The sequence below is a fragment of the Ammodytes marinus genome, assembly GCF_949987685.1.
Source record: "Ammodytes marinus genome assembly, chromosome: 13".
Classification (NCBI taxonomy): Eukaryota; Metazoa; Chordata; class Actinopteri; order Uranoscopiformes; family Ammodytidae; genus Ammodytes; species Ammodytes marinus.
In genome coordinates this window covers 20845859-20857790 of record NC_137217.1, presented here as the reverse complement: position 1 = coordinate 20857790, position 11932 = coordinate 20845859, and the positions used below count along the sequence as shown (strand labels likewise).

The following is an 11932-nucleotide window of genomic DNA, read 5'->3' as shown; positions in this document are numbered from 1 at the left end:
AAACCACCTAAATAAACAATAACTCAAAAGACAAAAAAATGTATCCTAGGCCTATGTAAGACCACTAAAATAACCCAATAACTGCACTCACCAATTTCTGATATTTGTTTAAATAGGGCCAAGGTTCAGGGCTTACCTGAGGCTTTATAAAACTGCAAAGACAATTTTTGTGGGGTGAAGAATCATGTTCAAAAAAGCTGAGCACAGACACGCACACGAACACACAGAGGGAAATTCCTGTGCAGCAGTTGCAGTAGGCAACAACATAGTAATGTGGGCTGAGAAAATATAAATAAAAAGGTGCCAATCTAAAATGTACACAATGCCTAAAATATAAACATGTTAATTATGTACAATACCAAATTTCAAATATAAGTGTATAGGTTGATTTTTTCCAGTAGATTGCATGCAATGTCTCATTATTACACATAGTTTTTGAACTAATGTCATTAGTTTTGGAGCTATTTGGTCATAAACCAAACAATTTAGCAAACTTTTTTTTTCTGACTGGAAAATATCACTATATGAAAAGTTAAGGGATCACCAGATACAACAATTCAACCTGAGGGAGTTTTGCGAACGTTTCAATCATCAATAATCTTTATTCAATGTTTAAGAGTTTTTTTAGGAGGGGGGGGGGGGGGGGTAATAAAGGATGTCAAATGTTGTACAGATTTAAGTCCTTTGAGGTAAATGTGTGACCCAATTTAATGTAGCTATATAAATACATTTAACTTGAATGAACAGCTACAATACAAAACAAAAAAAAACATGAAATAAAAACACATACAGTCCATAATTTCCTTTTACCTTTTTATTTTTACACAGTAGTTTACTGGCACCAAAGTATCGTGGTTTTCCTTTTGCTACATTTAAAGGTGACCTATCCATCTTCACATCACAGTAAATAAAAATAAATAAATACAAAATAAACATTTTCTGAAAAAGGTGACTCTGGGGTCACATGAATCAGAAAAACAGAGGCCCATATTCAGTCTGATCATGTCAGTGTTCATTCTTTCGTTATACTGGAAACATTTGTTGTTTCGACAGTTATTTTTTTGGCAACTTTGCACATCAAGAATACCCAGAAGTTGAGGGCCTACAGACAGTCCATGTAATGTATAGAAGCACTAATGGAGAAAGTAAGTCAGGGCTTCGTCAGGTTGATAAAGGATGAGCGTAAAAGGCAATACTAGATCTGGATTTTATGACTTGCTGTGTCTATGAAATATGTTCTGATCACGGAGAGAAGAACACATTCAACTTCAACCAACATAATCTTTATCTGGTGAACAAATACAGTGCACTTTGATCAGAAACTGCTGCTGCTTTAGCTGGCACTGACCAGAAGGTGGCGGTATTCAGTATTTCAACATGGTTCATTCGTCAGCATATTGCAGTGTGTGGGATCACCCGTAGAGGGTCCTACAGAGCGTTTGAGACTGTCTAAGTAACAGCATTTTTCTCCAAAATGCTAAAATTGATAAAGTGCAGTAGACAATTTTTTTTTACTATCATCTAAAAATACCAATCCAGTAAACTACTAGAAATACGATTATGGATTGGTTGTCAAGCAAATCTATCACTGGACACAAATCTAAATGTGTTACTGATTCATTACATCTGAATTATTTTACTATTATAGAATGAATCAAAGTTTTGTTAGTGTTCCTTGTTTTGTGGTCTCTTCATTACTTTATCACTGTGATACGATGGAAATGTCAATCTTAGCTCACATCTTCTGCACACTTCCAAGTGACAACTGGGCAGCCAATGAACCAAAAACTGGACGTTAGTTAAACAGACTTAGAGACCAATTACTGCTTGTGCTTTTAACCGAGTCTGATTACTCAAAAACCAACAGGGTGGTCGAGAAATACATCAGACTGCTTAACATCAACTAAATATCTTTTTATATTCAAAACAAACTAAAATTAAGACAATTTACTTTATGCATAAATCCACTTCCATATTAAATGCATTTTCAAATTCAACAGGGAACACTAACACTTTTCAAATCAGTGCACTAGCATGATCAGTGATGCATCAGTACCTACTACCTACGCCTCAGTGTATCAACATGCAGTTCTACAGTAGCTCATACAAAAAAATCTGAGTTTAACAAAAGATAAAAATAAATAAAATCATCTATGTGAATCGTAAACAAATATGCTAAAATCTATTTACAAAAAATTATACATCGTAATGAGCTGCCTTTGTGATTTTTTTGAAACTCACTATAGCGGACAGACCAGGCTCGAACACTTTAATGTCGAGTTATTTGTTGTGAGAGAGATGTCGTTGTTCGTCTTGTAGTGTTCGTTGAGCAAGAAATGATTTGCGGCATGCTATAACATTACATCTGAGAGGACATGATGATCAATGCTCAGTTTAGTGTTATAAAAGGATATTAAGAAACAAGAACATATCTATTGTCTCAGTGAGCTGAAACAGGCAGATATCTGGAAGAAAGTAGTTGTTTGTAATTGTGTCCATTCACTCTGCATATAAAGCGACATTTTGGAATCAAGATCCGACATTAACTTGGTGATATAAATCTTGTGTCAATATGAACAGTGACATTTCCCTCACATAATGGTTACATGATGTAGTGTAGACAGTATTGATGTCTATCAAAGCCTTGAGGGGTACTATAGGAAGAAATGAGCAGATCTCAATCATCTGAAAAAAGTGATTCCTCCTCCCTCTCTGATCAATACTTATTGAAAATAATATTAAGTCTTATTAGTGTTCGAATAGTGAATTCACATTTTGTCTTGGATGTGCACAATCAAAAAAAGGCAAATTCTCTTTCAGAAATGATCAATAGATGTGAATGGAAACTGAAGCTGCCTGCTACCAGGAATAAGACCATATTCACACTGATGTAGATTGATAGACGTCAGGGAGATGCAGGTTTAGAACTATTCAGTCCAAACTAGCATTCTCAGATTCTAAAAAGTTAAGACGAGTGAAATCACAACAATCAAAAGAATTTTGAAATCTTCCATTTTCCCTGCCTTTTCCAATTTGTCACATTCACCGAGCAGTTTTGAGAAGTCGGCTGCATGTGGCTGATCAAATCAGAAAAAAATTAGGTTCGGTAATCAAAAACATTAGTGTAAATATGGTCAAGGACATAAAAAGGATAGCAAGGAGTCCTCGTAACAGAGAGACAATGCATTGTGCAGACAGGGGACACAAAAACGTATGAACAGGTGGTGAAGAGCAGGGATGAAAACGTGTCCAGTGTTAATGGCAAGATGAGAAGGACAGAGGAAGACAGACGGAGAGAATGAATGGATTCATTTACGGTTGTTCTTCCTTCTTCTTCAGTGATATACGTTTCTTCCTTGCAGCAAGCATTTCGTAGAAGGGGTCAACACTGACAGCAGATCTGTTTCGTTGACAAAGAAACAAAATGAACCTCGGATTATGAAAATATGAATTAAAAGAAAGGGAAATGTATCACCCATTAAGGAAATAAAATTGGGCCCTGCAAAGTGTTTGGCCATTTACATAATTTTTTTTAATATATACTTTATTTTCTACTTTAGGATAAAGCACATATAGTCCCCTCCATAAGTATTGGAACAGTAAGGCCAATTCCTTTATTTTTGCTGTAGACTTGAAACATTTGGGTTTGACACCAAAATATGAATATGAGACAATAGATCAACATTTCAGCTTAAATTTCCAGGTATTCACATCTGGATCTGATACACAACTGAGAAGATAGCATTTTTTGTAAAGGAACACCACATTTTTAGGTGAGCAAAAGTATTGGAACAGATAGACTTAAAGTAAATTAAAGTGAATAAGACTTAATATTTTGTTGCAAATCCTTCGCTTGCAATAACTGCATCAAGCCTGTGACCCATTGACATAACAAAACTTTTGCATTCTTCTTTTGTGATGCTTTTCCAGGCCTTTACCGCAGCCTCATTCAGTTGCTGTTGGTTTACTCTCTTCAGTCTCCTCTTTAGCAGGTAAAATGCTTGCTCTATAGTCTGGAGACTGACTTGACCAGTCTAAAATCTTCCATTTCTTGACCCTGATTAACTCCTTTGTTGTGTTTTGGGTCATTATCTTGCTGCATTATGAAGGATCTTCCAATCAGTTTGGTTGCATCTTTCTTTAAATTGGCAGACAAAATGTTTGTGTAAACTTCTGAGTTAATTTAGCTGTTGCCATCATGAGTTACATCATCAGTGAAGATTAATGAGCCCATCCGAGAAGAAGCCATGCAAGCCCAAGCCATGACATTGCCTCCACCGTGTTTCACAGTGATGAGCTTGTATGCTTGGGGTCATGAGCAGATCCTTTCTTTCTCCAAACTTTAGCCTTTCCATCACTTTGGTAAAGGTTGACATCTTGACAACAACACAGTAACACATGATGGCAGCAGCAAAATGAACTTAGAAGTCTACAGAAACATTCTGTCTGCCAATTTAAAGAAAGATGCAACCAAACTGATTGGAAGATCCTTCATCATGCAGCAAGGTAATGACCCTAAAAAACTGCAAAAACAACAAAGGAGTTCATCAGGGGCAAGAAATGGAAAGCTTTAGACTGGCCAAGTCAATCTCCAGACTTAAACCCTATAGAGCATGCATGTTACCTGCTAAAGAGGAGACCGAAGGGTGTAACCCCCCAAAACAAACAGCAACTGAATGAGGCTGCGGTAAAGGCCTGGAAAAGCATCACAAAAGAAGAATGCAAAAGTTTTGTTATGTCAATGGGTCACAGGCTTGATGCAGTTATTGCAAGCGAAGGATTTGCAACAAAATATTAAGTCTCATTCACTTTAATTTACTTTAAGTCTATCTGTTCCAATACTTTTGCTCACCTAAAAATGTGGTGTTCCTTTACAAAAAATGCTATCTTCTCAGTTGTGTATCAGATCCAGATGTAAATACCTGGAAATGAAAGCTTAAATGTTGATCTATTGTCTCATATTCATATTTTGGTGTCAAACCCAAATGTTTCCAGTCTACAGCAAAAATAAAGGAATTGGCCTCACTGTTCTGATACTTATGGAGGGGACTGTACATTTGAAAAAGAAAACAGAACAAAACAGTTAGGTCACCGAAGGCAGGGCATAATAAAGCTTAACATCTACAGTCAAGACACATTTTACGGGTTACTTTCCTAGTAGCCATTTACATACTTGATGCTGTGGATCCATTCGTCCTTCTCCTCAGGTGTGGGGGCGGATATGCGATACACATTGTGGTTTCCTTCCACTACTCTGCCATCAGCCTCCGTCTTACACGCCTTAATCAGCTGACCACGGTTATTGGGGATGTACAGCTCAAAGCAGTTCTGTTTGGTAGAACGGCAAAAACAATTGGATAAACAGTCACAATACACACTTAAATTGTAAAAAATTCAGACATTATAAGTAGATTAGCCTTAAAGGTGAATTTTGGCGTCATCTAGTGGTGAAAAATCTAAATGGCAACGCTCTGTGTCTGCCCCTCCTGTTCTGAGAATTTATGGAAACAACAGTGGCTTACTAGGACAAGAAGCTTACAAATAATGGCATCACCCACCACCTACTCATGTTGTTCCACAATACTAAGTGATGAATGAAAATGGATTTAGTTATTTATTCCATAATACTTTTTCTTCATCTTCCAATAGGTGCATTACAAGTGGACAGACACTATATAGAAAAACGCGTAAGGCCTTTAAGTTTGTCCATTCTGTGCTTCTGTAAAAACATGGCAGTGCCACATGGCGGCCTCTGCACATTCTAAGGTAATACATTTATTTAAATGCCATTATATATTAAAACATACTTATGAATATTATATTTCATTTCTACCATACCTTTTATGAAAAATGCAAAATCCCTTCACACTGTACCTTTAACTGCTAAGCAAATATGCAAACTTACAGGTTTCCTTGGGTCTTCTACCTCACGGATGCTAAGGTTTTCCAAGGGAATGATACCTCGTGGCTCTTTATCCTGTCAATGGAAAAAACAAAAAACACAGCAGATTAGAGTTTTAATGGACCAGATTAATCTACAAGGAGAGACAATGTGAACAAAAAGACTTACTGTGGTGTATTCAAAGTAATAAAGGCAGTTATCTGTGAGAATGAACCATCGCCGTTTCCAGGTTTTAACTCGTCCCCCTGAAACACAAGAACACAATGATAAGTGAGGGGAGAGGGAAAAGATTTGTTTTGGGGATCAAAGCTAAGGGAATAATATTCTAAAATCACTACATGCCCACAGGTAACTACGTGACTAATTTGTCTTCGTTCTATGACTTTGTAACTACAACAACTTGCAGTACATACCTCCTGAGAAAACAAGCAGCGGCAGTAGAGGGTGGAAATCGCAGGGAAGAAGCAGAGACAAAAAGGGACCAGAGGATTTAGAAGAAATAAGACACATAGAGAAAGACAGACAGACAGACAGACAGACAGGGGGGACGAAGAGAAAGACACAAAGATTATATTAGTGACACAGAGATCACAGGCCCCGCCATGCAAAAGAAAACAATCAGATTTTTAGACTGCTGACACGCAAGATGGTGAGTCTCTTGTTCAAACTGTGAGCTGACAATTCAGGTAGAGGCAAAGAGCCAGCAACCGTCAGAGACAGGAAGGCAGCTTCATAATGGCACAAAGCATTTATATCATATCACTTTCTCTTCTCAATGGAAATGTATCCTCTTGACATCTATAACATTGACATACTGCATTTGTTTATTTGTATAAGATCAGTGTTAAAGCCAACATGTAGGGCAGAAGTAGTTCAAAACAAAGCAGAGAGGCCTCGCTGGACTCATCTCACCAAGCTTAAGAAGCCAGCCCTCTCTGTCCGGGTTGAAGAAGGTGTGTGTCAGGTCGTTGCCGTCGTCCTCAGGGATTTTGAATGGCTCATTTTTTATGCTTTCGTAGAGATTCTGGGATAAGAGATAAGATTGTGAGATAGGCTCACTGAAAGCACATTGATCCGGTTCATTTTAATTGTCACAAGGAAAACAAAGCTCATCGTACTCTGAGCAGATCCTCAGGCAGGTCCCCCCCCTCGTTGATGCCTCGGTTCATCGAGATGAAACGGTCCAATCCAGGTTTGTCCCTCACATTTGGGTTATGGAGGCTTGTGTTCAGCATAATGATGGCAAATGACAGCACGTAGCATGTGTCTGGGAAAAAGGAGAGACAAATAAATATACAAATTAATATATGATTTATAATTGACCTTAGTATCAGAAATAACAAACAAAAACAATTGGTTTAGACAATGATTTTAATATTCTACTTTCTACCACTATACACTTTCTGAAAACAAAAAGTGTGAGAAGGGTGCAGATATATTACATTTTCAAATTATTTAACTAAAAACACATAAGGGTTTTACCAAAAAGCAATGTTGGCAAATTGGCCGACTGAGGAAATATTTAATAAAGGGGCTTTTTCTTTGTGTGAGTGCATACCGACTGTACCTGCCCCTTCCTGTGATTCATTATATGAAATTAAATTTCAAGGGAACAGCTCCCAACCGCACACATAAGTCACTATTCATACATTAAGTACACATCGCTTACCCTACATGAAATGCAGCTTAATTGTGAATTTGTTTATGTTTACCAGTGCTCTGGAAGACGCCTTGGTTGCAGTGGCAGTATCTCTGAGCAAAGGCCTCCATCATTCTGTCAATCTTCTGGGCTTCACCGGGCAAACGGAAACTCCACAGGAATTGTCTGCAGAAAATAGGTCGGGGTAAAGGTCAAACTAAGAGAGAACTATTGCCAGTCACTATTGCTCTCTTGCATTATTTTCCTAGCTCCCTCCCCAACCTGATCTGACAATGAGAGTGGGACTTTCCATTGTTGAGAAGGTTTGTTTACACAGGAATGCCAGGACACTATCAGCAGAATGCCAGGACACTATCAGCAGAATGCCAGGACACTATCAGCAGAATGCCAGGACACTATCAAGAGATCTGAGATTTCATCCTTGGTTCCAAACAAAGAAACACGCCAAACAAACGCTAGGTTACCTGAGGGCCTGGACCAGGTTGAGATCAGTGAACTCATGGAGGTCGACAAAAGCCTGAAGAACTTTGAGGTTAAAGTCGTCCCTGTAGAACAGAACCACCACAGTTACATACGGCTGATAGAAAAGCAGAAAAAGAACAGAAGATATTTGGAAGCCCAGCACCTTTCTCCAAGGTAATCTCCTATAGCAGTCTTATTGAGGCCTTCTCCTTTGTAGAGGAACTGAGCGACGTCTTCTTGAGTGTGTCTGAGCAGCTCGTTCTCCACCAGAAACACAATGCCCTGCATAGAGGGGGACAGTGGGTCACCACCACACAACTAAGACTGAGAGAAGAATGAGTAGACAAGTTCAAGTATCAAAGAGTTTTACCTTTTTCGGGTCCATATTGAATTTCTTCCTTCCCATTGCCACATGCCTACTTTTCTGTAAAGTTTTACTGCAGAGAGCAGACATGTCAAATGTTAGAAACAATGGCTTTCGCATCAATTGATTCAGATCTCCTTATAAATAAGGTCAGGCTTTAAAATTCAGAGGAAAAAACCTTCATCAAAATTGCTATAAACCATTTTATTAAACAATATACATTTAAAAAAATACTTTAAATTAGTGGATTCATTTAAATTTGTTTTACTGTGAAAAGCTAAAATAATATCACTGAGAGATAAATTGTTAAAAATAAACTGTTAATACAGCAAGATCTACATTACTAGACCCTAAGTGATTGTTCTAAAAAAAACTATAATGTCAACTAAAAAACTACAACAGTGATCTGATTCTACAGTAATATGAAGCATTAAAAGGAGGAACATGGGTGAAAAAGTGGGACTACTGTAAACTCTCAGTGAAATCAAATGTGAAAACAAGACCGTAAAACTGCTGCTGAATATGGTGAATTGACCAAACAGCAGTGAGGGCAGTGTGTTGGTTTCATAATGTTCAGTAGGAAGACGACAAGTTCTGAACCAGAAACATGTGGATCACAATGCATAGGAAAGCACATCATCACAGTTAAGCAAATGGTAACGTTGACAAAGCCAACTGTCTTAATTTTCTCTGTGCAAGAAAAGCCAACTACTCCAATATTGTTTAGAGTGTAGTAGTAGCAACGTGTGTTACTCCTCCGTACCTGCCCTCTGTGCTGGTCTCCAGGCCCTCCACCTCCATTATTGCCTCTCTTAACTCCTCTCTGAGCCTTTGGATCTCCTGCAGCAGGACGCCTTTCCTCCTGCGGATGTCCTCCAGCTCAGAGCGCTCCTCTGGGCTTAGGTCTACTGGGACTGGAAGGGAAGAGAGGAAGAATGACCTCACTACTGCTGCTGCATATAAAACTAATGGTAACCATGCCAAGCCAATGCAACCTCATCATTAGTAACATAAAGGCTAATCAAATAAGTTTATGTTGTGAATTGCATTATAACTCCAACTGGTTGTGACTTGTTCCTTCTATCAATAATATATTTGCCTATGTAAAGATGTTTTTCTCTTTTGCAAAAGACAAATGCTTTGTTGTTTCACTCTCAACCGACACATCAACACTAACAGGGCTTCAAACAAGGCTTCTGTAAAACAGTCAGACTGTGAGATTTAATTTAAAGCTCCTCTAAAACATTCCTCCCACAAATCAATTGAGTAACATCTGAGGTTTAGTTCTAAATAGCCAGTTCCAATTTAGTGTAAGGCCTGGATAACCAAATAAATAACATATTTTCTTGCTGAGAGATTAGATATCCCGTCGGTGATTTCAGCTACCACCACAATATAATAAACCTGAATGGATTTTCTTTGTGTTGCTCACTCTTTCATATACAGTCTATGGTTGCTCACTGTAATCGGTTTCATTGGAACTACCCACTACTGAGGAAGTGGTCCCTATATGAAGGCTTGAATTGAATTGAATAAAGAAAGTGTGTTCACAGTTAGGTAATGTCATAATGAGTCTGAACAGCGTTTTTGTTGCTGCTCCATTCTCTTGGGCAGTACCAGAGGTTTCCCAACCTGTTAACTCAACACAGTGCTATGCAGGAAAAACAGGAGTTTATTGAGTTGATGTTGGCATTGGCATAAGGACCATTTATTTTATTTCCATTGGAATAAATCCTTGACATAATCAATTTTGTCAACACAGAATTGAGGGATGACGCTTAACATGACATTAAAATTGAGGGATAGGTGATATATCTATCAACATCATATTAAACAGACACCTCAAGAATTTCGGCAATCACTCAATCATAAGTCAAGTTACACAATAATTTCAATGTATTTGACCCACATTGTCTCCACCTGTTTGGTCAACATATCATATTATGTTGGCATGTAAACATGTTCGGACATGAAAAAAAAAAAAAAAAAAAAAAGAGACAGCTTAAACCAAGGCAGTCTGACACTTTTCACTGTCTTCAATGTGATCATAATTAATTAGACCATCAAGAAATGAAAGACTCTCTTTTTAATTTGGCCACAAATTGTGTATAATTGATGATCTATCATTGTGATCAAACCACTTTGGCTTCTGTTTGTTTTTCCCTCACTTGCTATTTTATTTAAATTGTTACAGTGTTATTTTTTGTAATATATTCTACTAAACACTTTGAGCAGCATATTTGAACGAAATGTGCTATACAAATAAAGTTAAAAAATTAATTTTTAGTTACTGTTTTAGAGAGATTTTAATGAATTTGGAGACTGTTGTGTGTGGTGGTGTTGAATACTGTATTAGGTTGAGGAGTTTCGTGTCAGTGAGAGAAGACTTCACTTTTAGAAAACATAAGGGCAACAACAATACAACTCAAAAAAAGTATAAACAATAAATTACAATCATTATTAGGGCGGGGTTTTACATTGTGCCTATAAACTGGCGACTGAGTGCTATAATCACATTTTCGTATATGTTAATATATTTTTAAATAAAATACCCGAAACAAAAGCTCAAACTAGCAGCTTGCAATCAGAGGCACCCAAAGGCTCCCGGACCAATGTGTTTACTCTGCAAAACAAACAGCTGCTCTAAAAAAAAACACCACCAACCACGCCCACAGTCCGGATTAATTCACACTTCAGCAACCAGAGTGCAGATAACATTAGTTTGATCAGCAATGAGTACTTTTAACAAGCCCCTTGTGAAGGTTTGAGGTTGTTCAGGATGTTAAATACCCACCGACATTGGTTGAAACGTCAGCTCCAAGCACACACTGAAAAAAATCAATATTTAGTTGGCGTCAGGCTAAGCTAATGCACCTTGTTGGCCTATTAAAAGCAACCTGTGGTTAATATGTCAACCCACATTATTCGGAAAGATGATAAAGGGTACGTGGGCAACGATTTCCATGTAGATTTTCAGCGGAATGATCACTGTGTCACACCTGAGTAAATAAACGGAGTTAGCCCCAGCTAGCTAGCGACAGGGAATGCAAATAGCGTATAGACAGCGCACTTACTGTAGTCCAGGTCATCCATTTTTGGCGCTTTACTTTTAGGCATAAATATTTCAGAGTCGACTGTCATTCAATATCAGAAAATACGGGATATATACTCAATATATCCTCAAAATTAAAGGGAAAAAGACAACCCCTGGTGTCGAAATGTTGGGCCGGAGACAAAGAAGGTGGCGACACAGGAAGAGGTGTCAGAATGCGAAGAGTCTACTTCCGGTCAGTTGTTTTTCAAAATATAATTCTTAATATTTAGTAATCTAAAGTAAAATGGCAGTATGTACAGATGTATAAGGATAGGGTTACACAGTGATAGCTTGTTTCTATTTTATATTCACCATGCTGTTCACAAACCTTTCTCAAGCTACTTTGAGGTAGAGGGGTATGGTTATTATATCTATGGTATGTACCTTTACATATCTGTTAATAGTAAAATGTTCCTGTCTGAATCTTTCCAGGCAGCTACACACCTCTCT

General features: G+C 37.8%; 1 protein-coding gene across 1 annotated transcript; it reads right to left on the bottom strand.

Moving 5' to 3' along the window:
- Positions 1-829: 829 nt before the first annotated feature.
- On the bottom strand, positions 830-11606 carry cyth2 (cytohesin 2). Its single transcript, XM_080039894.1, has 12 exons — positions 11463-11606; positions 9152-9302; positions 8395-8461; positions 8188-8306; positions 8027-8107; positions 7615-7727; positions 7021-7169; positions 6815-6926; positions 6071-6147; positions 5906-5977; positions 5174-5328; positions 830-3400 (listed from the first exon to the last, which is right to left on the bottom strand). Exons 1-12 carry the CDS (start codon positions 11527-11529, stop codon positions 3313-3315), a joined length of 1251 nt encoding a protein of 416 aa, XP_079896020.1. The 5' UTR covers positions 11530-11606; the 3' UTR covers positions 830-3312.
- Positions 11607-11932: the final 326 nt, after the last annotated feature.

What these genes read in the sequence shown, in the direction of transcription:
- cyth2 (XM_080039894.1), bottom strand. Translation starts at nt 11,529, where the DNA reads ATGACAGTCGACTCTGAAATATTTATGCCTAAAAGTAAAGCGCCAAAA. An exon ending in GAGACCAGCACAGAGGGCAG is followed by an intron (nt 8,462 to 9,151) that starts GTACGGAGGAGT and finishes TGCTCTCTGCAG; the next exon opens with TAAAACTTTACAGAAAAGTA. An exon ending in TCAATATGGACCCGAAAAAG is followed by an intron (nt 8,307 to 8,394) that starts GTAAAACTCTTT and finishes CCCTCTATGCAG; the next exon opens with GGCATTGTGTTTCTGGTGGA.